This window comes from Stigmatopora argus, chromosome 8, assembly GCF_051989625.1.
Source record: "Stigmatopora argus isolate UIUO_Sarg chromosome 8, RoL_Sarg_1.0, whole genome shotgun sequence".
Classification (NCBI taxonomy): Eukaryota; Metazoa; Chordata; class Actinopteri; order Syngnathiformes; family Syngnathidae; genus Stigmatopora; species Stigmatopora argus.
Window position 1 is genome coordinate 18,328,903 of NC_135394.1, and position 27,023 is coordinate 18,355,925.

At 38.9% G+C, this 27,023-nt stretch overlaps 3 protein-coding genes and 1 non-coding gene across 6 annotated transcripts in view; 2 read left to right on the top strand and 2 right to left on the bottom strand.

Annotated features, from left to right (window-relative positions):
- Positions 1-151: 151 nt before the first annotated feature.
- Positions 152-223, bottom strand: trnah-gug (transfer RNA histidin (anticodon GUG)). Its single transcript has one exon. It is a non-coding gene; the product is annotated as a tRNA-His (tRNA).
- A 383-nt stretch (positions 224-606) lies between these two features.
- On the top strand, positions 607-7,671 carry LOC144078398 (calreticulin-like). Its single transcript, XM_077606431.1, has 9 exons — positions 607-923; positions 1,745-1,846; positions 3,020-3,223; positions 3,305-3,399; positions 4,727-4,936; positions 5,640-5,753; positions 5,837-5,980; positions 6,050-6,142; positions 7,371-7,671. Exons 1-9 carry the CDS (start codon positions 830-832, stop codon positions 7,542-7,544), a joined length of 1,230 nt encoding a protein of 409 aa, XP_077462557.1. The 5' UTR covers positions 607-829; the 3' UTR covers positions 7,545-7,671.
- Positions 7,672-7,996: 325 nt separating this feature from the next.
- cherp (calcium homeostasis endoplasmic reticulum protein) lies at positions 7,997-19,825 on the top strand. 3 transcript variants are annotated; one of them, XM_077606422.1, is made up of 20 exons: positions 7,997-8,176; positions 8,839-9,012; positions 9,534-9,572; positions 10,278-10,441; positions 10,536-10,673; positions 10,743-10,894; positions 11,061-11,172; positions 11,246-11,335; positions 12,681-12,858; positions 14,323-14,492; positions 14,584-14,829; positions 14,931-15,126; positions 15,221-15,495; positions 15,582-15,715; positions 15,792-15,878; positions 16,589-16,753; positions 16,821-16,928; positions 19,211-19,305; positions 19,387-19,572; positions 19,655-19,825. In XM_077606422.1, the coding sequence occupies exons 1-20, from the start codon at positions 8,152-8,154 to the stop codon at positions 19,690-19,692; spliced, it is 2,772 nt and encodes a 923-aa protein (XP_077462548.1). In that variant the 5' UTR covers positions 7,997-8,151; the 3' UTR covers positions 19,693-19,825. The 3 variants fall into 3 exon arrangements, with proteins under 3 accessions (XP_077462548.1, XP_077462551.1, XP_077462549.1); XM_077606423.1 differs by having other exon boundaries at positions 7,999-8,176; positions 16,592-16,753; XM_077606425.1 differs by lacking the exon at positions 9,534-9,572 and having other exon boundaries at positions 7,998-8,176.
- The window catches only part of LOC144078391 (cystinosin-like), a 36,218-nt gene continuing 28,375 nt past the window's right edge, over positions 19,181-27,023 (bottom strand). Inside the window, exon 28 of the mRNA XM_077606418.1 lies at positions 19,181-20,042. The gene's annotated coding sequence lies outside the window, so the exon portion shown is untranslated. The remainder of the gene's footprint in view (positions 20,043-27,023) is intronic.

Sequence of the window (27,023 nt, forward strand, 5' to 3'; positions counted from 1 at the left end):
TATCATATTATAACATTCCCTAACATTAGGAACGTAGACAGTTAGAAGCTAGCTTGTCGAAGGACCGCGAATGTTGGGCTCCGAAAGAATTCGATTTTGGAGTACTTTTTTTTTTTTTTTTTTTTTAATGAAAATGGAGGTTGTCCAAAAATGCCGTGACCCGGATTCGAACCGGGGTTGCTGCGGCCACAACGCAGAGTACTAACCACTATACGATCACGGCGAGCTATCCAGGCGGACGTTCAAGCCCCTTGCAGCACTCTTTAAGTACGATACACCCCACTATGTGATACATCTATACTATAAATGAAGTTGCCATTGACGGCGAAAGACGACTCACGACATTTGTATGAATGTTTTAATATGTTTCATTGCTTCAAGAGTTAACGTTATTGCGTGTCAATGTAATAATAGCATATTAAAATATTCTATTATTATGACTCTTGCAGTAAATGGCGGCCATCCTAAATCCAATTTTGTCGTTTAAATGTGGATTAAGGTACTTAATTGTATTTTTTCCGAACAGAATCCACAGCAACATTTATCGTTTTGTGACTTTTGTTCCCGGAAAATAAACAGCTTTCCTTTTTTGCTTAGCCGAAACATTCCGAAGCATTCCGAAGAGCTCACTCGTGGTCTCCTGTGATTGGCCGAGCGCCCGTCCAATGAGCTGGGACCAAAGGCGACCGCCGCTTGGCTTTCTGTTGCCTGGCGGGCTTTCTCATTCGCTCCGCACCGGCTTCGGCTTCATTTCGGCTCCTCCCAAACTCCTCTCCGGTTCTTCTCCGGCTGGAGCGTCTTTTGCACCTCTCCGAGGCCGACTCAAGCGATGCCTTTTCCGGCCACCGTCGTCGCGCTTCTCGCCGCGTTCGCCTGGAGCGTCGGCGGCAGTGTTTACTTCAAGGAGCAGTTCCTCGATGGAGGTGACGTATGGAACATTGTTTTCACATTTTTTTTAAACCCAATAGTTGATTAATTTTGAAAAAAAATATTCCTAATATTGCAGCAACCTTCTATAGGGCAGGTGTTTAGTATTTTGGGGGGATTTATGGCCTATGTCCGATTATTATATTATTATTATTAACTCCTAGCTAGCGATAGAAAACTGCATTTTATGTCGACTTCAGTTAGCCTTGTTACATTTTTTTGTTTTGGTTCATCTCTTCATTTTGCTTTATCTGATTTTTTAAATTATTATTGTTTTTGTTTTTTGTCAAACAAAGTTCTATTAACCCGTTGGATGCCATTGACAGCGACAGACGTCCAATTTGTTTTGTCTACGGTGTTCTGGCAGAAATTATTTTATTATGAAAACAAAAATAATCCGGCAAAAAATGGGATAGTATTTATTTTTTTAATATATAGTTTGAAATATCGGAAAAGTCAGCAAATGTGGACCTTTTTTTATTGATTTTTTTAATTTTTTATATCATTGACAGCGATTCTTTAATGGCTGCCAATCCCCCCAGACAAAATAGATTGGACAGCGTTATCAAATCATTTTTTATCATGACACTAATTCTTATTGTATTTACAAAAAAAAAACAAATGCACCCGAGTTAAACCTGCAGACTTTTTTTTCAATTTCATACCTTATTGGCTACCATTGACGTTGAGAGATGTCCAATTTATTTCAAGTGGAAGGGTTGGCAGCGATGATTGGCCGTTGGTAGATTTTCTGCTGTGACATTTCAAGCAGGTTAAGCAAGCTAGCTAATAGTTTAGATTTTTTTTCTTCTACCAGATGCTTGGAAAGACAGGTGGGCGGAGTCAGAGCACAAGACGGATTACGGCCAATGGGAGCTCAGCGCCGGAAAGTTCTTCGGGGACGCCCAATTGGATAAAGGTCGCTCACACATCACTAAAATGATGAAAAATGCATTTTTGGGGGGGGTTCAAATATAATTTTACAGATGATTCTATAGTTTTTCCTTTTTTTCGTAACAGGATGTTCATGTTATTTTCCAAGTGATTCATTATGGGATTTTTTTTTTTACATAAAAAAATCCAAATATGATTTTCTATAAAAGAAACCATTGGAAAAATACGTCATTTTATATTTTTTTATATCATTTGGTAAATACAATTTTAACATAATTTCTTTTTTTTAAACAAAAAGTTTGAAAAATACAGCTTTATTCCTTCTAAATTAAGATTTTTTAAAACATTTTTAAATGATTTTAATCTGATTTTCTTTTTTAAAAAAAAGATAAATCTTTCTAGCAATAAACTCATTCGATGAATGGTCGAATGTCACAGAAGGGGTAACATTATTTTCTCAAATAAATATTTACACAATCTTAAAGTCATAATTTCTTTAAAAAAAATCTATTTTTTTAACAATTCTTTTCAAACATGATTTTCTATTTCAAAATGAGAAATCCTAACAATAAACTCAATTGCAGACAAATGGTCGAATGACACGGAAGGGGTAACATTATTTTCTCAAATAAATATTTACACAATCTTAAAGTCATAATTTCTTTAAAAAAAATTAAAAAAAATTTAGACATTTTTTTCAAACATGATTTTCTATTTCAAAATGAGAAATCCTAACAATAAACTCAATTGCAGACAAATGGTCGAATGACACGAAAGGAGGAACATCATTAAAAAATATTTACACAATCTTAAAGTCATAATTTCTTTTAAAAAAAAAATTAAACAATTTTTTTCAAACATGATTTTCTATTTCAAAATGAGAAATCCTAACAATAAACTGAATTGCAGACAAATGGTCAGATGACACTAAAGGAACATCATTATTAAAAAGGTCTAATTCCTTTAAAATTATGATTATTAATCATAATTTAAAATCATAATTATTATTATGATTTTCCATCATTTTTCCTTCAAAAATAAGTTATTTTTTTCCCCATTTTTTTTTCCAAACATGATATTCCACATTAAAAACGGGAAATCTTTCTATCAATCAACTCATTTGCAGACCGACAGTCGAATGACACTAATAAAATAACATTAATTAGTTTTTTGTGTTGTTTTTCTTTTTTTTTTGTAGGCTTGCAGACGAGCCAGGATATGCGTTTCTACGCCCTGTCGGCACGATTCCCGCCGTTCGACAACCAGGGCAAAGATCTGGTGCTCCAGTTCGCCGTCAGGCACCAGCAGGACCTGGACTGCGGGGGAGGGTACGTCAAGGTCTTCTCCGACAAGCTGGACCAGAAGACCATGAACGGACAATCGCCATTTTACCTCATGTTCGGTCAGTCAAAAACTCCACGCCGCCATCTTCAATTTTTGATGGAGCTGACTTATTAAATTATTATTATTATTTTTTGGGGAGGTCCCGACATTTGCGGCACCGCCCACAAGAAGGTTCACGTCATCCTTCGCTACAAAGGACAAGAACATCTCATCAAAAAACATATTCCCTGCAAGGTTAGCAAAAAATATATTTATTGGGGGGGCGGGGCTAAAAAAAATTGAAGCAATATTTTTGTCCTTTTCATGCAAAGACATTATGATTCTCCTTAAAAATAATTTCTACATTCACGTTTTTTTTTTAATTTTGTTCTTTTTTTTTGGTTTAAAAAATGACTGAGATGCTGAAAATGAACTTTTTTATGAAAATGATTTTTGGAGAATGTTATCGGAATTTTATCCTTTTATTTTTATTGTCTTGGAAAAAAACATTTTTTAAACAAAAAAAAGGTTTTTTTGGTATGATTCTCCTTAAAAATAACTTCTAAACATTCACGTTTTTTTTTATTCTGTTTTTTTTAAATGAATGAAAAAATGAAAATTAACTTTTTTGGAAAAGGAATTTTGGAGAATGTTATCAGAATTTTATCCTGTAGGTTAAATGCTTTTATTTTTATTGTCTTGGAAAAAAAACATTTAAAAAAATAAAAAAAAAAAGGTTTTTTTTTGGCTTAAAATGTTCATCTTTTGTCAAAGTCCAACCATAAATTTGTTATACAACCCAAAAATAAACAAACAAAGCAGACTTCTAGGTACGATTCCTCTATTTTAGCTGAAAATTTAAAAAAAAATGTTTTACTCTGAAAGGAAAAATGCCAGAAAATGGAAATTTATTTAAAAAAAAAAAAAAAAGTTTTACTCTGAAAGGAAAAATGCCAGAAAATGGAAATTTATAAAAATGTAAAAAAATATGTTTTACTCTGAAAGGATAAATGCCAGAAAATGGAAATTTATAAAAAAAAAAATAATAATAATGGTTTTACTCTGAAAGGAAAAATGCCAGAAAATGGAAATTTATAAAAAAAAAAAAAAAAAATGTTTTACTCTGAAAGGAAAAATGCCAGAAAATGGAAATTTATTTTAAAAAAAATAAAAAATACGTTTTACTCTGAAAGGAAAAATGCCAGAAAATGGAAATTTATAAAAATAAAAAAAGGTTTTACTCTGAAAGGAAAAATGCCAGAAAATGGAAAGTTATAAAAATTAAAAAAAAGGTTTTACTCTGAAAGGAAAAATGGCAGAAAATGGAAATTTATTTTAAAAAAAATGTTTTACTCTAAAAGGAAAAATGCCAGAAAATGGAAATGTATGAAAAAAAAAATTAAAAAAAGTTTTACTCTGAAAGGAAAAATGCCAGAAAATGGCAATTTATAAAATTAGACCCTAAAAAAATAAAATTCTACTGGTAAAGTCTAAAGAAAATAAGTATAAATAATTTTGGGGGTAAAAATATATTTGTTTTTGTTCTGAAATATGTTTTAGTTTCCTTTTTTTGTGTGGGTAGGACGACCTCCTGAGCCACGTGTACACGCTAGTGCTGCGCCCGGACCAAACGTATGAGGTCAAAGTGGACAACGAGCGGGTGGCGGAGGGCCGGCTGGAGGACGACTGGGACCTCCTCCCCCCCAAAACCATCCCCGATCCGCTGGCCAGCAAGCCGGCCGACTGGGACGACCGGCCCACCTTGGACGACCCCAACGACGCCAAGCCCGAGGTCAGTCCCTGGCTTTTCAAAATAAAAGCGGCTCCCATTTTGCGTCTTGGACCTTCCCAAGTCGTCTTGTCACGGCAAGAACAGGAAGAACCGGCAGCCCGGAAACCAGTCCGACCGCTTTTTGTAAAAAAGGTGGCCGTTTCCCGCTCGCTTGCGTGGGACGTCGCCATTGGCTGGCGTTTCAACGTCCAATTTTCTCCTTTTTCCGTCAACGAGATTCTTCCATAAACGCCGATGTTACGTCGTCAAGACAATATGGAAATAACCCCAAATCGAAACATTCATTTTCTGGATTGTTTATCCTCACAAGGGTCGTGGGGGGTGGGGGTGCTGGAGCCTATCCCAGGTGACTATGGGCAGCAGGTGGGGGGGGACACCCTGAATCAGTGGCCAGCCAATCGCTAGGCACGAGGAGAATAACATCCAATCGCTCATAGCTAGCAACAAGTTAGCATACAATTAGCCTAGCATGCGTTTTGGGGGGATGCAGAGTACCCAGAGAAAACCCACACTAGCCCAGAGAGAACACACAAACGCCATACAATGAGGACCCACCTGGGATCGAACCCAGGACCCCAGAACTGCGAGCTGGCGCGCTAACCACTGAACCGGCGTGCTAACCACTGAACCACCGCGTCCATACTTAAGCGTTTTTCAAAATTGGGTAAAAATCCAACGTAAGTGCTGAAACTATTTGTGTCAGGACTGGGACCAGCCGGAAACCATCCCGGACCCCAACCACCGCAAGCCCCGCGAATGGGACGTGACCATCGACGGCGTGTGGGCGCCTCGCTCCGTCCTTAACCCGGATTACAAGGTGCGTCCCGTGGCCCCGCCCCCCGAGACCGGCCCTCCGTTTGCACCCCCGACCGTCGACCGAGACCGGCCTTCCATTTGCAGGGCGAGTGGACGCCCCGGCAGCTGGACAACCCCGACTACAAGGGCCCCTGGCTCCACCCCCAGATCCCCAACCCGGAGTACCGTCACGACGGCGAAATGGGGCAATTCCACGACATCGGGGTGCTGGGATTGGAACTGTGGCAGGTGAGTCCCGGGGCGACCAGGGCGACGAGGGCCCCGAACCCGCGCTAAACGCCGCCTCGCCCCCTTCAGGTCAAGTCCGGAAGCATTTTCGACAACTTCTTCATCGGCGACGATCCGGAGGAAGCCGAAGAGTTTGCCCGCCAAACTTGGGGACTCGCGCAGGTAAACGCGCTCTAGGTGTCATTTTAAAGGGAGTGACGGTGATAGACGTCCAATCGATTTGGACCGGGACGGTCGGACTGGCGGCTCCTCTCGGGTCATTTTTCGGTCACTTTCTGTTGATTTGGGCTTGTTCAGAAGTCAGTTCCTGTTGACTTTTGAGCATCTCTGCGTCACTTCCTGTTGACTTTTGAGCATTTCTGGGGTCATTTTTCGGTCACTTGGGCTTGGTCACTTCCTGTTGAATTTTGAGCATTTCTGGGTCACTTCCTGATGACTTTTGAACATTTCTGGGTCACTTCCTGTTGACTTTTGAGCATTTCTGGGTCACTTCCTGATGACTTTTGAACATTTCTGGGTCACTTCCTGTTGACTTTTGAGCATTTCTGGGTCACTTCCTGATGACTTTTGAACATTTCTGGGTCACTTCCTGATGACTTTTGAGCATTTCTGGGGTCATTTTTCGGTCACTTGGGCTTGGTCACTTCCTGTTGAATTTTGAGCATTTCTGGGTCACTTCCTGATGACTTTTGAACATTTCTGGGTCACTTCCTGTTGACTTTTGAGCATTTCTGGGTCACTTCCTGATGACTTTTGAACATTTCTGGGTCACTTCCTGATGACTTTTGAGCATTTCTGGGGTCATTTTTCGGTCACTTCCTGTTGATTTGGGCTTGGTCACTTCCTGTTGAATTTTGAGCATTTCTGGGTCACTTCCTGTTGACTTTTGAGCATTTCTGGGTCACTTTCTGATGACTTTTGAACATTTCTGGGTCACTTCCTGATGACTTTGGAGCATTTCTGGGGTCATTTTTCGGTCACTTCCTGTTGATATGGGCTTGGTCACTTCCTGTTGAATTTTGAGCATTTCTGGGTCACTTCCTGTTGACTTTTGAGCATTTCTGGGTCACTTCTTGTTGACTTTTGAGCATTTCTGGGTCACTTCCTGTTGACTTTTGCGCATTTCTGGGTCACTTCCTGTTGACTTTTGAGCATTTCTGGGTCACTTCCTGTTGACTTTTGAGCATTTCTGGGTCACTTCCCGTTGACTTTTGAGCATTTCTGGGTCACTTCCTGTTGACTTTTGAGCATTTCTGGGTCACTTGATTAATTGTTCAACTTTTAGTGGATTTGGGGTCATTCCTTGTTGAATTGGCGGAATTTCTGGGTCACTTCCTTTGGATTGTGAGTCAGTTGATGTGGTGGAACAGTTGGCTGTCGTTCTCGGCAGGCTGGCGAGAAGAAGATGAAGGAGGAGCAAGATGAGCTGGACAGGAAGAAGTGGGAGGAGGAGGAGGAGGACGAAGAGGAAGAGGAGGAGTTGAAGGACCATCTAGAAAATGTTGCTGATGTCGATCGTGACCACGATGACAAGAAACCGTGGCCCAAAAACACGGAACTGTAATTGGGGCCACCCTCCCAGTCAAAAGCCATTGGACTTGACATACAGTCATCCCTGGAATATTGCAGTTAATGTAGACCAGAACTACTTCAAAAAACACCATTGTCTGTTATAAACCAATCTGTCATAACATTGGCTTTGTTTTTTAATATGAGGATGGTGTAGATTGGATTTGAACTCAAGACTCCCACTGTGAGGCCAATGCGCTAACCACTCATCCACCGTGTTAAGTTGAGAAGTGAAGCAATTTAGGCTGAACTTTTTTCTTGTCTTTTTTTTTCTTCTCTGGCCATAGTCGGAATATTTTCATCCTTTTTAACATGGACGTGCTACTTTCTCTTGTAACGATGGACACTTGGGAATCGGATAAATGGATGCTTTCGTGTGGACAATGTACCTGCAGTTTCGTATTTGTCCACACGTAGTCCTGGTCGCTGTAGGCACATTGGGTTGGGAATGCCACTTCCGGTGTCTTGTTTGCTAGCGAGCCACAATGCGAGTGTTCTCAACGAGCGTTTTTGCTGCTAAATAAATTAGCAGCCCCCTTTTTTAACATATATTTGGGAAATACTCTACGACTTGTTAAATAATTTGACAACCCAGCGAAACCATGGAGACCCCCACGCCTCCAGAAGGTAAGGTTTTATCCCGTGGTTGTCGTATGTTTGACATCCAATGAGTTGGCTTGCTAGCTGTTGCTAACCGCGTTTAGCATCTGTCGCTAGCATTTCGTTTTAATGTCGCCAACGATTACATATTATATGGGTTTCAGCGTATTTATTTATACTGACAATTTCAAATGGAGTAAGATGAAGTGAATTTTGAAGCGCAACTGTGACGACGTTGTCCTGTTGTCACGACTCACGGTCCTCAAATCTTCACCACGATAAAAATACTATTCAATTTTCGACACTACGCAAACTACCCCCTCCCCCTTCTCCATACATTAATGTGATATGAATATATATTACAGTAAATATTTGTGTTATTTCTTGACGGCCTCTTGACCTAATTGTGGCCTATTAAGTGGAATTGAGATTCATTTCAGAAAATGCATCGCTGTCAATTGGTCAAATGGATGGATAACTTGGATAAAATAATAGATCGATAATAGATAAAAGGCTAGATAAATCGCTACGATCATCAATACACGTACAGATGAGACATTTGGTATATTCGCAATTCATCGACACATTGTGTCTGTAAAGCCCGTTTTGGTCATGAAGCCTTGTCTAAGAAAAATGGAAAGCCTTGGATGCCATGGAAACGAATCCATGTCAATCCATCCTCTTTTCAGATCAAGAGCTCCGCAACGTGATCGACAAGCTGGCCCAGTTCGTGGCCCGCAACGGTCCCGAGTTTGAGAAGATGACCATGGACAAGCAGAAGGACAATCCCAAGTTCTCCTTCCTGTTTGGCGGCGACTACTTCAGTTACTACAAGTGCAAGCTAACTCTGGCACAGCAACAGCGTACGTACACCGCTTTCCTTTCCCCGGAGCCGGCCTTTGACCTAGCACGTCGCTCACTTGTGTAGTATTTTTGCTAGGGCTGCCACAAACTATTATTTTGATAGTCGATTAACCACGAGGTGCCGGAATTCTGACAAATATTGCCCTTATTTTTGTCAAAATTATTTTAAAAAACCCGGTTAATATCTACTATAAATGCCAATCAACTCTGAATTTCTATGACGTCATCACCAGTAGACGTCCAATCCATTTGAAGTGCGTGGGCTGGCAGCACTGGTTCAAACAAATTGGACCAGTGTCTTAAATTTGGGGTCCTTCGGATCATTTCCTGTTGATTTTCCGTAACTGAACAGGAAGTGAGGTCAAAATCCACTAAAATGAACCGGGAACTGACCCAAAATGTACGTCTTGTGTCGGCTATGATATTTAAACATGAGCCAGACCTCCTACACTTGAAATGATTGGGTCCTAGTTTGTGGATTTGCGGGGTTTGCATTAAAATGTGCTTCTTGTCCATTCAGATCCCCCAACCCGCGATGGGGAGGAGTTTAAATCCCAAGGTATTTCTTTATCTGGAAGCAAACCGGCAGATCCATTGCCACTTTGGGCTTTTTACGTCTGCTTGGCGACTCGTTGGATTGTTTTCAGTTGCTTTTTTTGTCACCCGTGCTGTGTATACTGTATTTTTTGGACTATCATTTGCAGATTTTTTTTTCCATTGTGGGCGTGACCTACACCCCGGAGCGACACGCATGTGAAATTATTAAGGCAAAGACCGGCCCGATATTTATTGGTCAATAACAGACTGCAGAATGCTACTGATTGGACGTCTGTGGTCCTTTCACGCATTAAATTCTCTTTGCTTGGGAAGCCATCACACAAACAGTAAAAAAATAAAAATAAAACACGCATCCTTCGTATTTGGTTAAAAATTCATCATTTTTTTTCATGCCCTATCATTTATCACTCATCCATGATGCAATTCATGTGAACAAAACATTGTAAGATTTTTTTTTCCTTCTCAAAAGAGGTGCCCATTAAAGGGTTAAATGAGATCCGTATTTAAATATGTGATCTAGCAGAGGGCGCTCACGCATCATGCCTCACCGTTTGCCTGTTGCAGCTTTTCGATTTTGTCCAGCGGTGTTGAATCCCAGGCGGCATTTTTCACCGGTTCCATTTTGTCCATTTGACTTGAATGGGAGGCGGCCATTTTGGGACAGGGGAGAGGTTAATGCTGTGCGTTTTGACGTTTTCTTTTGCAGAGCTGTACAACCCGGGCGCCTTGGACGTGGGGGACATCCCACCGCCTCCCACGGCCTCGGCGGCGGCGCCGAGCTCCGCCTCCACGCCCGGCATGGATGACGTCATCCAGCAGAGTCTGTGGAACCTGCAGCACCAGGAGCAACACCTCCACACGCTTCGACAGGTAGTGAAAAAGACAGGCCTACTTTCCGCAAAAAAAAAATGGCGGGCCAGAATATATTGTTTTCCTCACGGGGGTAACGTATCCGCTCCCGTAGGAACAAGTGAGCGCGGCCATCGCGGCGGCGGCCGAACGTCAGCTGGAGAAGTTGATGTCGGAAACCAACCTGGACGTCAACGAGATGGACAACCTGCTCCAGCCCATCATCGAGATGTGCACCAAGGACGCCATTTCGGTAAGTGCCGCCGGCGGGGCACAGGGATCGACGAGCTGGCGCCCTCAAAGCGGCGCCGCGTGGTCGCAGGCCGGCAAGAACTGGATGTTCAACAACGCCAAGACGCCGCAGCACTGCGAGCTGATGACGTCGCACCTTCGCAACCGCATCACCGCAGAGGAAGCGCATTTTGAGCTCCGCCTCCACCTCATCTACCTGACCAATGACGTGCTGCATCACTGGTAGGCTGACCGCGGCGGGGCCTCGGGTTCGCTAGCATTTGGGGGCGGAGAGGCTTGAATTAATAACTAGAGTATCGGCCCGAATGTAAGACGATGCTTTTTTTTTGCATTGAAATAATGCTTTTTTTCCAAACTTGTCCACGTTCTGTCTGGATTGTCTTTTTAGCCAACGCAAGCAGCAGAAGGACCTGCTGGCGGCTCTGCAGAAGGTGGTGGTCCCCATCTACTGCACCAGTTTTCTGGCCGTAGAGGAGGAGAAGCAGCAAAAGATCACCAGGGTAACGGCCAACCAACCTTCCCCTTGGTTAGCCGTGTACTTTGCTGACTTTGTCGCCCGCCAATCGCCGGCAGTTGTTGCAACTCTGGGAGAAGAACGGCTACTTTGACGAGGAGACCATTCAGCAGCTACAGAATCCCGCCCTCGGTCTGGGCCAGTATCAGGTAAGAACCACAATTACTTTATGACACATACGAATGAACATATTCATGTTGATATACCGTATTTTCACGACTATATGGTGCATCGCATTTAAAGGCGCAGTGTCAGTAACGAGTGCTATTTCTGTATTTGACACACACAGGACGCACCGGTTTTATAGACGCTGCCAGGCATGGCAAAACGGAAACCAGCTTAAACATACGGACACACGCTAAAAACACGTTTTTAAAAAGGCAACGGAAGCAAAACTGAGTTGGGTTGTACTTTATTTCGCCATTTTACAATTTACTCACGTCATCATCACCCACAAATCCATCAAAGTCCTCATTTTCTGTGTCCGAATTGAACAATTGTCCAAATGAGTCATCGAAAACACTGAGTTTTATACGTTCGTCCAAGCGGCCACAATCCATTCGCAAATAGTAGCTAGCTAGTAGCTGGCGTAACTAGCCCGGCGCTGCCTGCCACCCTTCGTAAAGCTGTGTTGATGTTGATGTCCACACCATAATCTAGCGGCAGGATTTCTTTTGTAAATCCAGACGGAATATATGGAATATATACTGGGTGTATTGACAAAAGAAGTATATATCCCAGCAGTCACTGCGCAGTACTTTTTCTACGGGGAAAATAGTAGAGTCGGGTGAGGGCTGCTTGCCGTAGTTGTGAGAACTGTAGAGGATGGTGTACCCTATCCACTGATTTATTTGATTTTATCGTGATAACTATTTTGGTATTGGTCCATATATAAAGCGCACTGGATTATAAGGCGCCGTGTCTATTTTGGAGAAAATTGAAGACTTAAGTGCGCCTTATAGTCGTGAAAATATGGTATGTAAGCTTGTAGCTGAGGGCTAATTTCCATCTTTAGCGTTCATCTCGCAACAGTGCCCCCGCTCTCGGTGGTGGTCGAGTGGTGTAATTGCAGTTTAAAATGATCAATTTTTTTAATCAAAAGTTTTTAATATTATCGTTGACAAAAATGATTTCACGATAATTATTGTTATTGTTTTATCGCCCAGCTCTCTGTGGTGGTCGGGTGGTGTAATTGCAGTTTAAAATGATCAATTTATAATCAAAAGACTTTAATATGATCGCTGACAAAAATGATTTCACGATAATTATTGTTATCGTTTTATCGCCCAGCTCCATGTCAGCCCCCGAATGAGCTGAAGATTTTTGCTAGCATGCTAACCACAGGCGCCATGTGACGGTTCAGTCGATCAAACTGAATCAATGTTTTTTGTGATGTCACAACCAGAATTGACGAGGACAAAAAGGCCCATTTATAAGTCTCATTTGAGTATTAGAACGGTGTTGGATCTGAAGCCCCGCTCTCTTCTTCCTCAGGCGTCGCTGATCACCGAGTACGCCGGCGTGGTCCAGCCCATCCAGATGGCCTTCCAGCAGCAGGTCCAAGTCCTCAAAACCCAGCACGACGAATTTGTGGCCAGCCTGAAGAAGCAGCCGCCGTCCACCTCCAAGGCCGAAAAACCCACCAGCGCCGCCTCCTCCGCCACGCCAACAGGTGAAAAATGAAGTCACGCCGCCGCCGCACTCGAGAAACTCGGCAGGTTGGCTCGCGTCCAGACCTGGATTTGTTTGTCGGTGGCCAATCAAAGAAGCCATTCATTAGAAATACAATTCCTTTCAAGTAAAAGTACAGCGTGTCTGTCTGACTGGAGAACAACAGACAATAACAAGAGGCAGTTAGCACGCTAATGCACTAGCGTTGAGTCATCATCGCACGGCAGGCAGACGTCACGTGACTCTTGCCGGGACGAGTCCGTTCGTGCCCCGCGTGTCCTCGGATGACTGGCGGGTAACCACGGGGTTTTGATTGGACGCCTGCTGCCGTCAGTGGTACAGTCATCCCCGAAATATTGCAGTTAATGTAGACCAGGCATGGGTGAATTCGTTTTTTCGTCAGTGCTGAGTCCTAGTAGCAAAAGTGGCTTCTGCTTATGAGTTTCAGTGTGGATTTTCTCATTTTTATGAACTTTAAAAAAATAAGAATAAAAAAATTGCGAAGTAGTGAAGTCGCGATAATTGAGAGATTACTGTAGTCGGAGAAACGTCAATATTCTGCCGTTTGCCATTCATTTATGGGTAGATTGTAGATAAAATGTTTTTTTTTTCGATTGAAAAGTAAGAAAATGAGGAATTATTCTTTTTCCATTTTTGAAGGTACTCGGATGATTCGCCAAAAGACGTTTCGCCGACGGACGTTTGACAGACGGACAGGTCGCCGAATGGACGTTCCGCCAAACGTTCATTCGGCCGAACGGAGGTTTCGCCGAAACTGGATTCGCGCGCTCGCCCCGCCCCCGGATCGTGTGCGTACAAGTTTTTTAACCTCGGCCCGCGGGCCATATACGCCCCGTTAGGATTTTTTATCCGGCCCCCGCCGGCGTTGTCCAAATAGTAAAAATCAATGATTCATTTCCCTTTGCCGCTCATCCCTCTCAATTTATTAGTCTACCGTCAATGGCAGCCCGGGAATAAGCACTCTTGGGCGGGCAGATGTAGCAGAACCGAGCCGTAAAATGACAGCAATCGGGAAATAAATCATTGATTTTTACTATCATTTGGACAATGCCGGCGGTGGGCCGGATTAAAAATCCTAACGGGCCGCATATGCCCCGCGGGCCGAGGTTGAAAAATTTGTACACACACGATCCGGGGGCGGGGCGAGCGCGCGAATCCCATTTCGGCGAAACCTCCGTTCGGCGGAACGTCCATTGGGCGACCTGTGCGTCTGTCAAACGTCCGTCGGCGAAACGTCTTTCGGCGAATCATCCGGTCACGATTTTTGAATCCAATCGTTGGCTCATTGAGTCGATGGAGGATTGTGATCCGTTGTTGGAAATGAATGCGGGCAATTGTGATTCATCTGTTTTTAGTCAAAAAAAAAAAATCTTAACGTAAAAACAATGTTAATGATTCACTTGTCCACTCAATCTTTATTTTTGATTTTTCCTTCTCTCCTTAGGCGAGGCCAAGACCCCCGCGTCAAGCGGTCCGCCGGGGGACTTTGACGAGGCCCCGTCCAGAGGCCAGGACTCGGGCAGCTCGGGCAACTCCGGCGGGGCCTCGGAGCTCCCCCCGAAGCCCGCCTGGTACGACTCCCAGCGCATGGGCCCGTGGAACCCCAACCAACCGGTCGGTAACAACAACAAAAGCCAGTCGCCGACCGTGCCGTCCTCAACCATTCCACCCCCCCCCCCCCCCCCACCCCACCCCCCCCATTTAGCCGCCCTTCGACCCCAACCAGCCGCCCCCGCCTTGCCCGCCCTGGAACAGCCACGAGGGCATGTGGAACGAGCAACGGGAGTCGGGCAGCTGGAGCGGGGGTCCGTCCCGGGAAGGGGGTCCCTGGAGCGGCCCCGAGCAGGGCCCCCCGTCCTGGAACTCGTACGATCAGCAGCCGCCCTGGGGGAACCAGCAAGAGCAGCCGCCCTGGGGCCAGAGGGAGCCGCCCTTCCCGCCCCGCATGCAGGTGAGGAAAGGAAACAGTGGGCGGAGCTCCCCCGATTGGCCGCCGACTCGGTCTGCGAGCCCCTTTGCTTCCTAACTGGCCGCTAAAACGGTTGTTTTCAGAGGCCGCCCCACTTCCGAGGACCCTACCCGCCCCACCAGCAGCCGCCGCCCTTCAACCAGCCCCCGCCGCCACCGCACTCATTCGGCCGCTTCCCGTCGCGCTTCATGCAGGACGACTTCCCCCCGCGCCACCACTACGAGCGCTCGCCGTTCACGCCGCATCGCTTCGACTACTCGCAGGGCGACTTCCCCAGAGGCCAGTCCCCTCCCCGCCCCCCACTGACCGGACGCCTCGGAATCTTGGCGTAGATTTGACGTTTGACCAATTTTTCTTTGGTTTTGTCTGGCAGACATGCCGGGGCCACCGCCTCCCCCGCCGCACCACTCCAACCCGAGGCACCCTCCCTCGGGCATGGGCGGCGACCACCCTCCCTGGGGCGGGTCCCAGCACCCGGACTACGGGCCGCCGCCGCCGCCTCCTCCGCCACCCCCGCACGGCTTCAACGGCCACTCGCCGCACGTGCGCCACCGTCAGCCGCCGGTGCCGGTGCAGGACGACCCCAGCCTGGTGCCCAACGTTCCCTACTTTGACCTCCCCGCCGGCCTGATGGCGCCGCTGGTTAAAGTCAGTGGCGCTCCTCAAATTTTCCACGGGCGGAATATGTTCTAGACGATAATGCCCCTCCCTCCCCCTTTGCCGCCGGCACTCAGCTGGAGGACTACGACTACAAAGCGCTGGACCCCAAAGACATCCGTCTGCCGCCGCCCATGCCGCCCAGCGAACGGCTGCTGGCCGCCGTGGAGGCCTTCTACAGCCCCCCCTCCCACGACCGACCCCGCAACAGGTAAGCCACGCCCGCTCCCGCCCCCTCCGGACCCCCACCGACCCTTTGCGTCCTTGTGCCCCTTCCCCCACGCCAGCGAAGGCTGGGAACAGAACGGCCTCTACGAGTTCTTCCGGGCCAAGATGAGAGCGCGCAGGAAAAAGGGGCAGGACAAGCGCAACAGGTGCGTGTGTGCCGTGTGCGGTCGATTGGTCACCGGTTGGCCATTGTTGGCTTTTATTGATGCGTAGACCGTGTTGTTTTACCTTGTTTTGCCGCCGGTCTTTTGGTCGCCCGTTGTCGCGGTCGGGGCGACCAAAAGACCAACGACCAAAAGACCGGCGGCAAAACAAGGTAAAACAACACGATGTACGCATGAATAAAAGGCAACAATGGCCATGAGCCGTTTCACTGAGCCCAAGTGTGAGTGTACAAGAGTTTGTATGTACATGTGTTGCTGTCCCTTTAAGAAGCGACGTACGTCAGTCAGGGTCTTAACAAGTTCTCCAACAAAAAACAATCAAAGTCCGGGAAATGTGGAGCTTTTCTTTAGCCTAATAATGACTAGGGCATTAAGTATGACTAAATAGTCATTCGCAGTTTGTATTTAGGGAATTTGAGCAACCATTTCAATGGTCATTATCAATCACCTTCCGGGCGACCAAAAGACTGGCGACAAAACAAGGTAAAACAAGACGGTGTACGCATGAATAAAAGGCAGTTTGTATTTAGGGAATTTGAGCAACCATTTCAATGGTAATTATCAATAACCTTCCGGGCGACCAATCGACCGTGTAGCGTGTGTGCTAGCTAGTTAGCTAGCTAGCTTCCTGTACATTTCTCTTGTTGATGATTCTCTGTTTTCCCCCATTTTTTTTCTCTTTTTTGGGGTAGCAGCGGGCGCAGCGGCAGCCGTTCCAGGAGTCGCTCGGGCAGCCGGGGAAGATCCTCCTCGCCGTCCAGTTCCCGCTCCTCCAAGTCCCGCTCCCGCTCCCGATCTCGGTCCGGCTCCCGCTCGTCGCGCTCCCGAAGCCGCTCGCGATCCTACTCCCACTCCAGGTTTGAACGCCGTCCGCCCGTCTCCGCCGGCCCCGCCCCACGCTAAATCTGTCCACGCCCCCGCCAGGTCGAGGAGCGGATCCGCCTCGTCCCGAAGTCGCTCTCGCTCCAGGTCGCACTCGCGCTCGCCCTCCAGGAGACGGCGTGGACATAGGTCACGCAGCGACTCGCCACCGTGAGTCAAGTTTCAAGCATTTAAAAAAAAAAAAACAACATAGTTTAGTAAGGCTTTTTTTCTTAAAAAATGACATAGTATAGTAAGGATTTTTTAATTAAAAAACGACATAGTATAGTAAGGCTTTTTTAATAAAAAAACGACAGTATAGTAAGGCTTTTTTTTTTAAATCGACATAGTTTAGCAAGGCTTTTTCCCTAAAAAAAAACGACATAGTATAGTAAGGCTTTTTTCTTTAAAAAAACGACATAGTATAGTAAGGCTTTTTTTTCTAAAATGACATAGTAAAGTAAGGCTTTTTTTCTTCTAAACGGCATAGTATAGTAAGGCTTTTTTTCTTTAAAAAAACGACATAGTATGGCTTTTTAAATAAAAAAACGGCATAGTATAGTAAGGCTTTTTTTCTTAAAAAATGACATAGTATAGTAAGGCTTTTTTAATTAAAAAACAACAGTATAGTAAGGCTTTTTTAATTAAAAAACGACAGTATAGTAAGGCTTTTGTTTTAAAATCGACATAGTATAGTAAGGCCTTTTTCTTAAAAAAAGCGACATAGTATAGTAAGGCTTTTTAAATTAAAAAAACGACATAGTATAGTAAGGCATTTTTCTTTAAAAACAACATAGTATAGTAAGGCTTTTTTTCTTAAAAAACGACATAGTATAGTAAGGCTTTTTTAATTTAAAAAACGACATAGTATAGTAAGGCTTTTTTAATTAAAAAACGACAGTATAGTAAGGCTTTTTTTTTTTTTTAAACGACATAGCATAGTAAGGCTTTTTTCTTTAAAAAACGACATAGTATAGTAAGGCTTTTTAAATTAAAAAATGACATAGTATAGTAAGGCTTTTTTAATTAAAAAATGACATAGTAAAGTAAGGCTTTTTTTCTTAAAAAAACGACATAGTATAGTAAGGCTTTTTTCTTAAAAAAACGACATACCGTAGTATGGCTTTTTTTCTTAAAAAACGACATAGTATAGCAAGGCTTTTTTTCTTAAAAAACGACATAGTATAGTAAGGCTTTTTTATTAAAAAAACGGCATAGTATAGTAAGGCTTTTTTCTTTAAAAAAACGACGTAGTATAGTATGGCTTTTTTTCTTAAAAAACGACATAGGTTAGTAAGGCTTTTGTATTAAAAAACGACATAGTATAGTAAGGTTTTTTTCTTTTAAAAAATGACATAGTATAGTATGGCTTTTTTTCTTAAAAAATGACAGTATAGTAAGGCTTTTTTCTTAAAAAACGACATAGTATAGTAAGGCTTTTTTATTAAAAAAACGGCATAGTATAGTAAGGCTTTTTAAATTAAAAAATGACATAGTATAGTAAGGCTTTTTTCTTTAAAAAACGACATAGTATCGTAAGGCTTTTTTAATAAAAAAATGACATAGTATAGTAAGGCTTTTTTAATTAAAAAATGACAGTAAAGTAAGGCTTTTTTTCTTAAAAAACGACATAGTATAGTAAGGCTTTTTTCTTTAAAAAACGACATAGTATAGTAAGGCTTTTTTAATTTAAAAAACGACATAGTATAGTAAGGCTTTTTTAAATTAAAAAACGACATAGTATAGTAAGGCTTTTTTCTTTAAAAAACGACATAGTATAGTAAGGCTTTTTAAATTATAAAACGACATAGTATAGTAAGGCATTTTTTTCTTAAAAACGACGCCTTTTTTTCTTTTAAAAAAACGACGTAGTATAGTAAGGCTTTTTTCTTAAAAAATGACATAGTATAGTAAGACTTTTTTAATGAAAAAAACGACATAGTATAGTAAGGCATTTTTCTTTAAAAACAACATAGTATAGTAAGGCTTTTTTCTTAAAAAACGACACAGTATAGTATGGCTTTTTTTCTTAAAAAACGACATAGTATAGTAAGGCTTTTTTAATTTAAAAAACGACATAGTATAGTAAGGCTTTTTTAAATTAAAAAACGACATAGTATAGTAAGGCTTTTTTCTTTTAAAAAAACGACGTAGTATAGTAAGGCTTTTTTCTTAAAAAATGACATAGTATAGTAAGGCTTTTTTTCTTCTAAAAAACGACATAGTAAAGTAAGGCTTTTTTAAAATTAAAAAAACGACATAGTATAGTAAGGCTTTAAAAAAAAAAGACATAGTAAAGTAAGGCTTTTTTTCTTCGAAACGGCATAGCATAGTAAGGCTTTTTTTCTTTCTTAAAAAAACGACATAGTATAGTAAGGCTTTTAAAAAAATTCTAAATGACGATAAATTTTTCCACAGCAAGATATATCAAATCCGTTTATTTTTTCCGACAGCTCCACGTCGTCGGCGGACGCCGCCTCCTCCAAAGGCCCCCCGGACTCCCGCCTGGGCGAGGAGAACAAAGGGCACCAACTTCTCATGAAGATGGGTGAGCCAATCGAGTCGTGTTGATCCACCGTCCACCTCGGACCTCCATCAACCTCCATCAACCGCCGCCCTCTCTCCTCAGGTTGGAGCGGCTCGGGCGGCTTGGGCGCCAAGGAGCAGGGCATCCAAGACCCCATCAAAGGCGGCGACATCCGCGACAAGTGGGACCAGTACAAGGGCGTGGGGGTCTGCTTGGACGACCCCTACGAGAACTACCGCAGGAACAAGAGCTTCAACTTTGTGGCGCGCATGAAGGCACGGGAGGAAGGTACGCTAAAAGCTAAATGCTAAACAAACATTTTCCACGGATAAGCGTAATGATCCTGTTGACCTTTTGCCCCCCCCCGCAGTGAACCGTGAACCTCAAGAGGCTCCCCCCGCCGAGTGACGTCATCATGGTGTCCAGCGTATATCTGTCGACCTTTTGCGTCTGATTGTTTTTCCTCCCACCTGTTAGATTTGGAATACAAAACATTGTAATGGCGGAATAGAGAAATAAACTTGATTTAGCCGTCCAGTCACACAGCGTCTCGTCGTTCTTCTGCCAAAATGACCACTTAGGAAACCGCTTTCTCCAATTCGGGCTGTTTTATAAACGAAGCTTACCTGATGGATCCCCACCACTTTGGAGTTCTCAGATGATTTAACACAGATCATGGAGGTGAGTTGGGACTTGGCTCAAATGGGAAGGCGCCTGCTTACTATGCGAAAGGCAGTTGGTTCGATTCCTGCGTCCCCCTATTAAAAAAAAAAAGGCTTACTATACATGGTCTTTTTTTTTAAATGCCTTACTATATTATGTCGTTTTTTTAAATAAAAAAACCCTTACTATACTGTGCGTTCTTTTTTTAAAAAAGCCTGACTATACTATGTCGCATCTTTAATAAAAAGCCTTACTATACTATGTCGTTTTTTAAAGAAAAAAGCCTGACTATACTATGTCGTTTTTTAAGAAAAAAGCCTTACTATACTATGTCGTTTTTTTTATTTAAAAAGCCTTACTATACTATGTCGTTTTTTTAAAGAAAAAAAGCCTTGCTATACTATGTCGTTTTTTAAGAAAAAAAGCCATACTATAGTATGTCGTTTTTTTTTAAGAAAAAAGCCTTACTATACTATGTCGTTCTTTAATAAAAGCCTTACTATACTATGTCGTTTTTTAATAAAAAAAAGCCTTACTATACTATGTCGTTTTTTTAAAGAAAAAAGCCTTACTATACTATGTCGTTTTTTAAGAAAAAAAGCCATACTATAGTATGTCGTTTTTTTTAAGAAAAAAGCCTTACTATACTATGTCGTTCTTTAATAAAAGCCTTACTATACTATGTCGTTTTTTAATAAAAAAAGCCTTACTATACTATGTCGTTTTTTTTAAGAAAAAAGCCTTACTATACTATGTCGTTCTTTAATAAAAAGCCTTACTATACTATGTCGTTTTTTAATAAAAAAGCCTTACTATACTATGCCGTTTTTTTTAATAAAAAAGCCTTACTATACTATGTCATTTTTTAAGAAAAAAAGCCTTGCTATACTATGTCGTTTTTTGAAAAAAAGCCTTACTATACCGTCATTTTTTAATTTAAAAAGCCTTACTATACTATGTTGTTTTTTAAGAAAAAAGCCTTACTATACTATGTCGTTTTTTAAAGAAAAAAGCCTTACTATACTATGTTGTTTTTTTAAAGAAAAAAGCCTTACTATACTATGTCGTTTTTTAAGAAAAAAGCCTTACTATATACTATGTCGTTTTTTAAGAAAAAAAGCCTTGCTATACTATGTCGTTTTTTAAGAAAAAAAGCCATACTATAGTATGTCGTTTTTTTAAGAAAAAAGCCTTACTATACTATGTCGTTTTTTAAGAAAAAAAGCCTTACTATACTATGTCGTTTTTTAAGAAAAAAAGCCTTACTATACTATGTCGTTTTTTAAGAAAAAAGCCTTACTATACTATGTCGTTTTTTAAATGAAAAAGCCTTACTATACTATGTCGTTTTTTAATTTAAAAAGCCTTACTATACTATGTCGTTTTTTAATTTAAAAAGCCTTACTATACTATGTCGTTTTTTAAGAAAAAAAGCCTTACTATACTATGTCGTTTTTTAAGAAAAAAAGCCTTACTATACTATGTCGTTTTTTAATAGAAAAGCCTTACTATACTATGTCGTTTTTTAAGAAAAAAGCCTTACTATACTATGTCGTTTTTTAATAAAAAAAGCCTTACTATACTATGTCGTTTTTTTAAGAAAAAAGCCTTACTATATTATGTCGTTTTTTAAGAAAAAAGCCTTATTATACTATGCCGTTTTTTAAATAAAAAAGCCTTACTATACTATGTCGTTTTTTAATTTAAAAAGCCTTACTATACTATGTCGTTTTTTTTAAAGAAAAAAGCCTTACTATACTATGTCGTTTTTTAATGAAAAAGCCTTACTATACTATGTCGTTTTTTTTAAGAAAAAAGCCTTACTATACTATGTCGTTTTTTAAGAAAAAAAGCCTTACTATACTATGTCGTTTTTTAATAGAAAAGCCTTACTATACTATGTCGTTTTTTAAGAAAAAAGCCTTACTATACTATGTCGTTTTTTAATTAAAAAAGCCTTACTATACTATGTCATTTTTTAATTAAAAAAGCCATACTTAACTATGTCGTTTTTTTAAGTAAAAAGCCTTACTATACTATGTCGTTTTTTAAAGAAAAAAGCCTTACTATACTATGTCATTTTTTAAGAAAAAAAGCCTTACTATACTATGTCGTTTTTTAATTAAAAAAGCCTTACTATACTATGTCATTTTTTAAATAAAAAAGCCTTACTATACTGTCGTTTTTTTAAAAAAAGCCTTACTATACTATGTCGTTTTTTAAGAAAAAAAGCCTTACTATACTATGTCATTTTTTAATTAAAAAAGCCATACTTAACTATGTCGTTTTTTTAAGTAAAAAGCCTTACTATACTATGTCGTTTTTTAAAGAAAAAAGCGTTACTATACTATGTCATTTTTTAAGAAAAAAAGCCTTACTATACTATGTCGTTTTTTAATTAAAAAAGCCTTACTATACCATGTCATTTTTTAATTAAAAAAGCCTTACTATACTGTCGTTTTTTTTAAAAAAGCCTTACTATACTATGTCGTTTTTTAAAGAAAAAAGCCTTACTATACTATGTCATTTTTTAATTAAAAAAGCCTTAAACTATGTCGTTTTTTAATTAAAAAAGCCTTACTATACTATGTCGTTTTAAAAAAAAAAGCCTTACTATACTATGTCATTTTTTTAATTAAAAAAGCCTTACTATACTATGTCGTTTTTTTAAAGAAAAAAGCCTTACTATACTATGCCGTTTTTTAAATAAAAAAGCCTTACTATACTATGTCGTTTTTTAAGAAAAAAGCCTTACTATACTATGTCGTTTTTTAATTTAAAAAGCCTTACTATACTATGTTGTTTTTTTTAAGAAAAAAGCCTTACTATACTATGTCGTTTTTTCACGAAAAAAGCCTTACTATACTATGTCGTTTTTTTAAGAAAAAAGCCTTAATATACTATGTCGTTTTTTAAGAAAAAAAGCCTTACTATACTATGTCGTTTTTTAAGAAAAAAGCCTTACTATACTATGTCGTTTTTTTAAGAAAAAAGCCTTACTATACTATGTCGTTTTTTTAAGAAAAAAGCCTTACTATATTATGTCGTTTTTTAAGAAAAAAGCCTTACTATACTATGTCGTTTTTTAAGAAAAAAAACTTACTATGCTGTCGTTTTTTCACGAAAAAAGCCTTACTATACTATGTCGTTTTTTAATGAAAAAGCCTTACTATATTATGTCGTTTTTTAAGAAAAAAGCCTTATTATACTATGTCGCTTTTTTAAATAAAAAAAGCCTTAGTATACTATGTCGTTTTTTTAAGAAAAAAGCCTTACTATACTATGTCGTTTTTTAAGAAAAATAGCCTTACTATACTATGTCGTTTTTTAATTTAAAAAGCCTTACTATACTATGTCGTTTTTTTTAAGAAAAAAGCCTTACTATACTGTCGTTTTTTCACGAAAAAAGCCTTACTATACTATGTCGTTTTTTTTAAGAAAAAAGCCTTACTATACTATGTCGTTTTTTAATGAAAAAGCCTTACTATACAATGTCGTTTTTCACGAAAAAAAAGCCTTAGTATACTATGCCGTTTTTTAATAAAAAAGCCTTACTATACTATGTCGTTTTTTTAAGAAAAAAAGCCTTACTATACTATGTCGTTTTTTAAGAAAAAAAGCTTTACTATGCATGGTCGTTTTTACAAAAAAGCCTTACTATACTATGTCGTTTTTTAATAGAAAAGCCTTACTATACTATGTCGTTTTTTTAAGAAAAAAGTCTTACTATACTATGTCGTTTTTTAATAAAAAAAAGCCTTACTATACTATGTCGTTTTTTTAAAGAAAAAAGCCTTACTATACTATGTCGTTTTTTAAGAAAAAAAGCCATACTATAGTATGTCGTTTTTTTTAAGAAAAAAGCCTTACTATACTATGTCGTTCTTTAATAAAAGCCTTACTATACTATGTCGTTTTTTAATAAAAAAAGCCTTACTATACTATGTCGTTTTTTTTAAGAAAAAAGCCTTACTATACTATGTCGTTCTTTAATAAAAAGCCTTACTATACTATGTCGTTTTTTAATAAAAAAGCCTTACTATACTATGCCGTTTTTTTTAATAAAAAAGCCTTACTATACTATGTCATTTTTTAAGAAAAAAAGCCTTGCTATACTATGTCGTTTTTTGAAAAAAAGCCTTACTATACCGTCATTTTTTAATTTAAAAAGCCTTACTATACTATGTTGTTTTTTAAGAAAAAAGCCTTACTATACTATGTCGTTTTTTAAAGAAAAAAGCCTTACTATACTATGTTGTTTTTTTAAAGAAAAAAGCCTTACTATACTATGTCGTTTTTTAAGAAAAAAGCCTTACTATATACTATGTCGTTTTTTAAGAAAAAAAGCCTTGCTATACTATGTCGTTTTTTAAGAAAAAAAGCCATACTATAGTATGTCGTTTTTTTAAGAAAAAAGCCTTACTATACTATGTCGTTTTTTAAGAAAAAAAGCCTTACTATACTATGTCGTTTTTTAAGAAAAAAAGCCTTACTATACTATGTCGTTTTTTAAGAAAAAAGCCTTACTATACTATGTCGTTTTTTAAATGAAAAAGCCTTACTATACTATGTCGTTTTTTAATTTAAAAAGCCTTACTATACTATGTCGTTTTTTAATTTAAAAAGCCTTACTATACTATGTCGTTTTTTAAGAAAAAAAGCCTTACTATACTATGTCGTTTTTTAAGAAAAAAAGCCTTACTATACTATGTCGTTTTTTAATAGAAAAGCCTTACTATACTATGTCGTTTTTTAAGAAAAAAGCCTTACTATACTATGTCGTTTTTTAATAAAAAAAGCCTTACTATACTATGTCGTTTTTTTAAGAAAAAAGCCTTACTATATTATGTCGTTTTTTAAGAAAAAAGCCTTATTATACTATGCCGTTTTTTAAATAAAAAAGCCTTACTATACTATGTCGTTTTTTAATTTAAAAAGCCTTACTATACTATGTCGTTTTTTTTAAAGAAAAAAGCCTTACTATACTATGTCGTTTTTTAATGAAAAAGCCTTACTATACTATGTCGTTTTTTTTAAGAAAAAAGCCTTACTATACTATGTCGTTTTTTAAGAAAAAAAGCCTTACTATACTATGTCGTTTTTTAATAGAAAAGCCTTACTATACTATGTCGTTTTTTAAGAAAAAAGCCTTACTATACTATGTCGTTTTTTAATTAAAAAAGCCTTACTATACTATGTCATTTTTTAATTAAAAAAGCCATACTTAACTATGTCGTTTTTTTAAGTAAAAAGCCTTACTATACTATGTCGTTTTTTAAAGAAAAAAGCCTTACTATACTATGTCATTTTTTAAGAAAAAAAGCCTTACTATACTATGTCGTTTTTTAATTAAAAAAGCCTTACTATACTATGTCATTTTTTAAATAAAAAAGCCTTACTATACTGTCGTTTTTTTAAAAAAAGCCTTACTATACTATGTCGTTTTTTAAGAAAAAAAGCCTTACTATACTATGTCATTTTTTAATTAAAAAAGCCATACTTAACTATGTCGTTTTTTTAAGTAAAAAGCCTTACTATACTATGTCGTTTTTTAAAGAAAAAAGCGTTACTATACTATGTCATTTTTTAAGAAAAAAAGCCTTACTATACTATGTCGTTTTTTAATTAAAAAAGCCTTACTATACCATGTCATTTTTTAATTAAAAAAGCCTTACTATACTGTCGTTTTTTTTAAAAAAGCCTTACTATACTATGTCGTTTTTTAAAGAAAAAAGCCTTACTATACTATGTCATTTTTTAATTAAAAAAGCCTTAAACTATGTCGTTTTTTAATTAAAAAAGCCTTACTATACTATGTCGTTTTAAAAAAAAAAGCCTTACTATACTATGTCATTTTTTTAATTAAAAAAGCCTTACTATACTATGTCGTTTTTTTAAAGAAAAAAGCCTTACTATACTATGCCGTTTTTTAAATAAAAAAGCCTTACTATACTATGTCGTTTTTTAAGAAAAAAGCCTTACTATACTATGTCGTTTTTTAATTTAAAAAGCCTTACTATACTATGTTGTTTTTTTTAAGAAAAAAGCCTTACTATACTATGTCGTTTTTTCACGAAAAAAGCCTTACTATACTATGTCGTTTTTTTAAGAAAAAAGCCTTAATATACTATGTCGTTTTTTAAGAAAAAAAGCCTTACTATACTATGTCGTTTTTTAAGAAAAAAGCCTTACTATACTATGTCGTTTTTTTAAGAAAAAAGCCTTACTATACTATGTCGTTTTTTTAAGAAAAAAGCCTTACTATATTATGTCGTTTTTTAAGAAAAAAGCCTTACTATACTATGTCGTTTTTTAAGAAAAAAAACTTACTATGCTGTCGTTTTTTCACGAAAAAAGCCTTACTATACTATGTCGTTTTTTAATGAAAAAGCCTTACTATATTATGTCGTTTTTTAAGAAAAAAGCCTTATTATACTATGTCGCTTTTTTAAATAAAAAAAGCCTTAGTATACTATGTCGTTTTTTTAAGAAAAAAGCCTTACTATACTATGTCGTTTTTTAAGAAAAATAGCCTTACTATACTATGTCGTTTTTTAAGAAAAAAGCCTTACTATACTATGTCGTTTTTTAATAAAAAAAGCCTTACTATACTATGTCGTTTTTTTAAGAAAAAAGCCTTACTATATTATGTCGTTTTTTAAGAAAAAAGCCTTATTATACTATGCCGTTTTTTAAATAAAAAAGCCTTACTATACTATGTCGTTTTTTAATTTAAAAAGCCTTACTATACTATGTCGTTTTTTTTAAAGAAAAAAGCCTTACTATACTATGTCGTTTTTTAATGAAAAAGCCTTACTATACTATGTCGTTTTTTTTAAGAAAAAAGCCTTACTATACTATGTCGTTTTTTAAGAAAAAAAGCCTTACTATACTATGTCGTTTTTTAATAGAAAAGCCTTACTATACTATGTCGTTTTTTAAGAAAAAAGCCTTACTATACTATGTCGTTTTTTAATTAAAAAAGCCTTACTATACTATGTCATTTTTTAATTAAAAAAGCCATACTTAACTATGTCGTTTTTTTAAGTAAAAAGCCTTACTATACTATGTCGTTT

Coding starts and splice junctions, on each gene's coding strand:
- cherp (XM_077606422.1), top strand. CDS start 8,152: ATGGAGACCCCCACGCCTCCAGAAG. Junction 9,013..9,533: donor AACTCTGGCACAGCAACAGC/GTACGTACACCG, acceptor TTGTCCATTCAG/ATCCCCCAACCCGCGATGGG. Junction 14,493..14,583: donor CGTGGAACCCCAACCAACCG/GTCGGTAACAAC, acceptor CCCCCCATTTAG/CCGCCCTTCGACCCCAACCA.
- LOC144078398 (XM_077606431.1), top strand. CDS start 830: ATGCCTTTTCCGGCCACCGTCGTCGCGCTTCTCGCCGCGTTCGCCTGG. Junction 924..1,744: donor GGAGCAGTTCCTCGATGGAG/GTGACGTATGGA, acceptor TTCTTCTACCAG/ATGCTTGGAAAGACAGGTGG. Junction 3,224..3,304: donor GCCATTTTACCTCATGTTCG/GTCAGTCAAAAA, acceptor TTTTTTGGGGAG/GTCCCGACATTTGCGGCACC.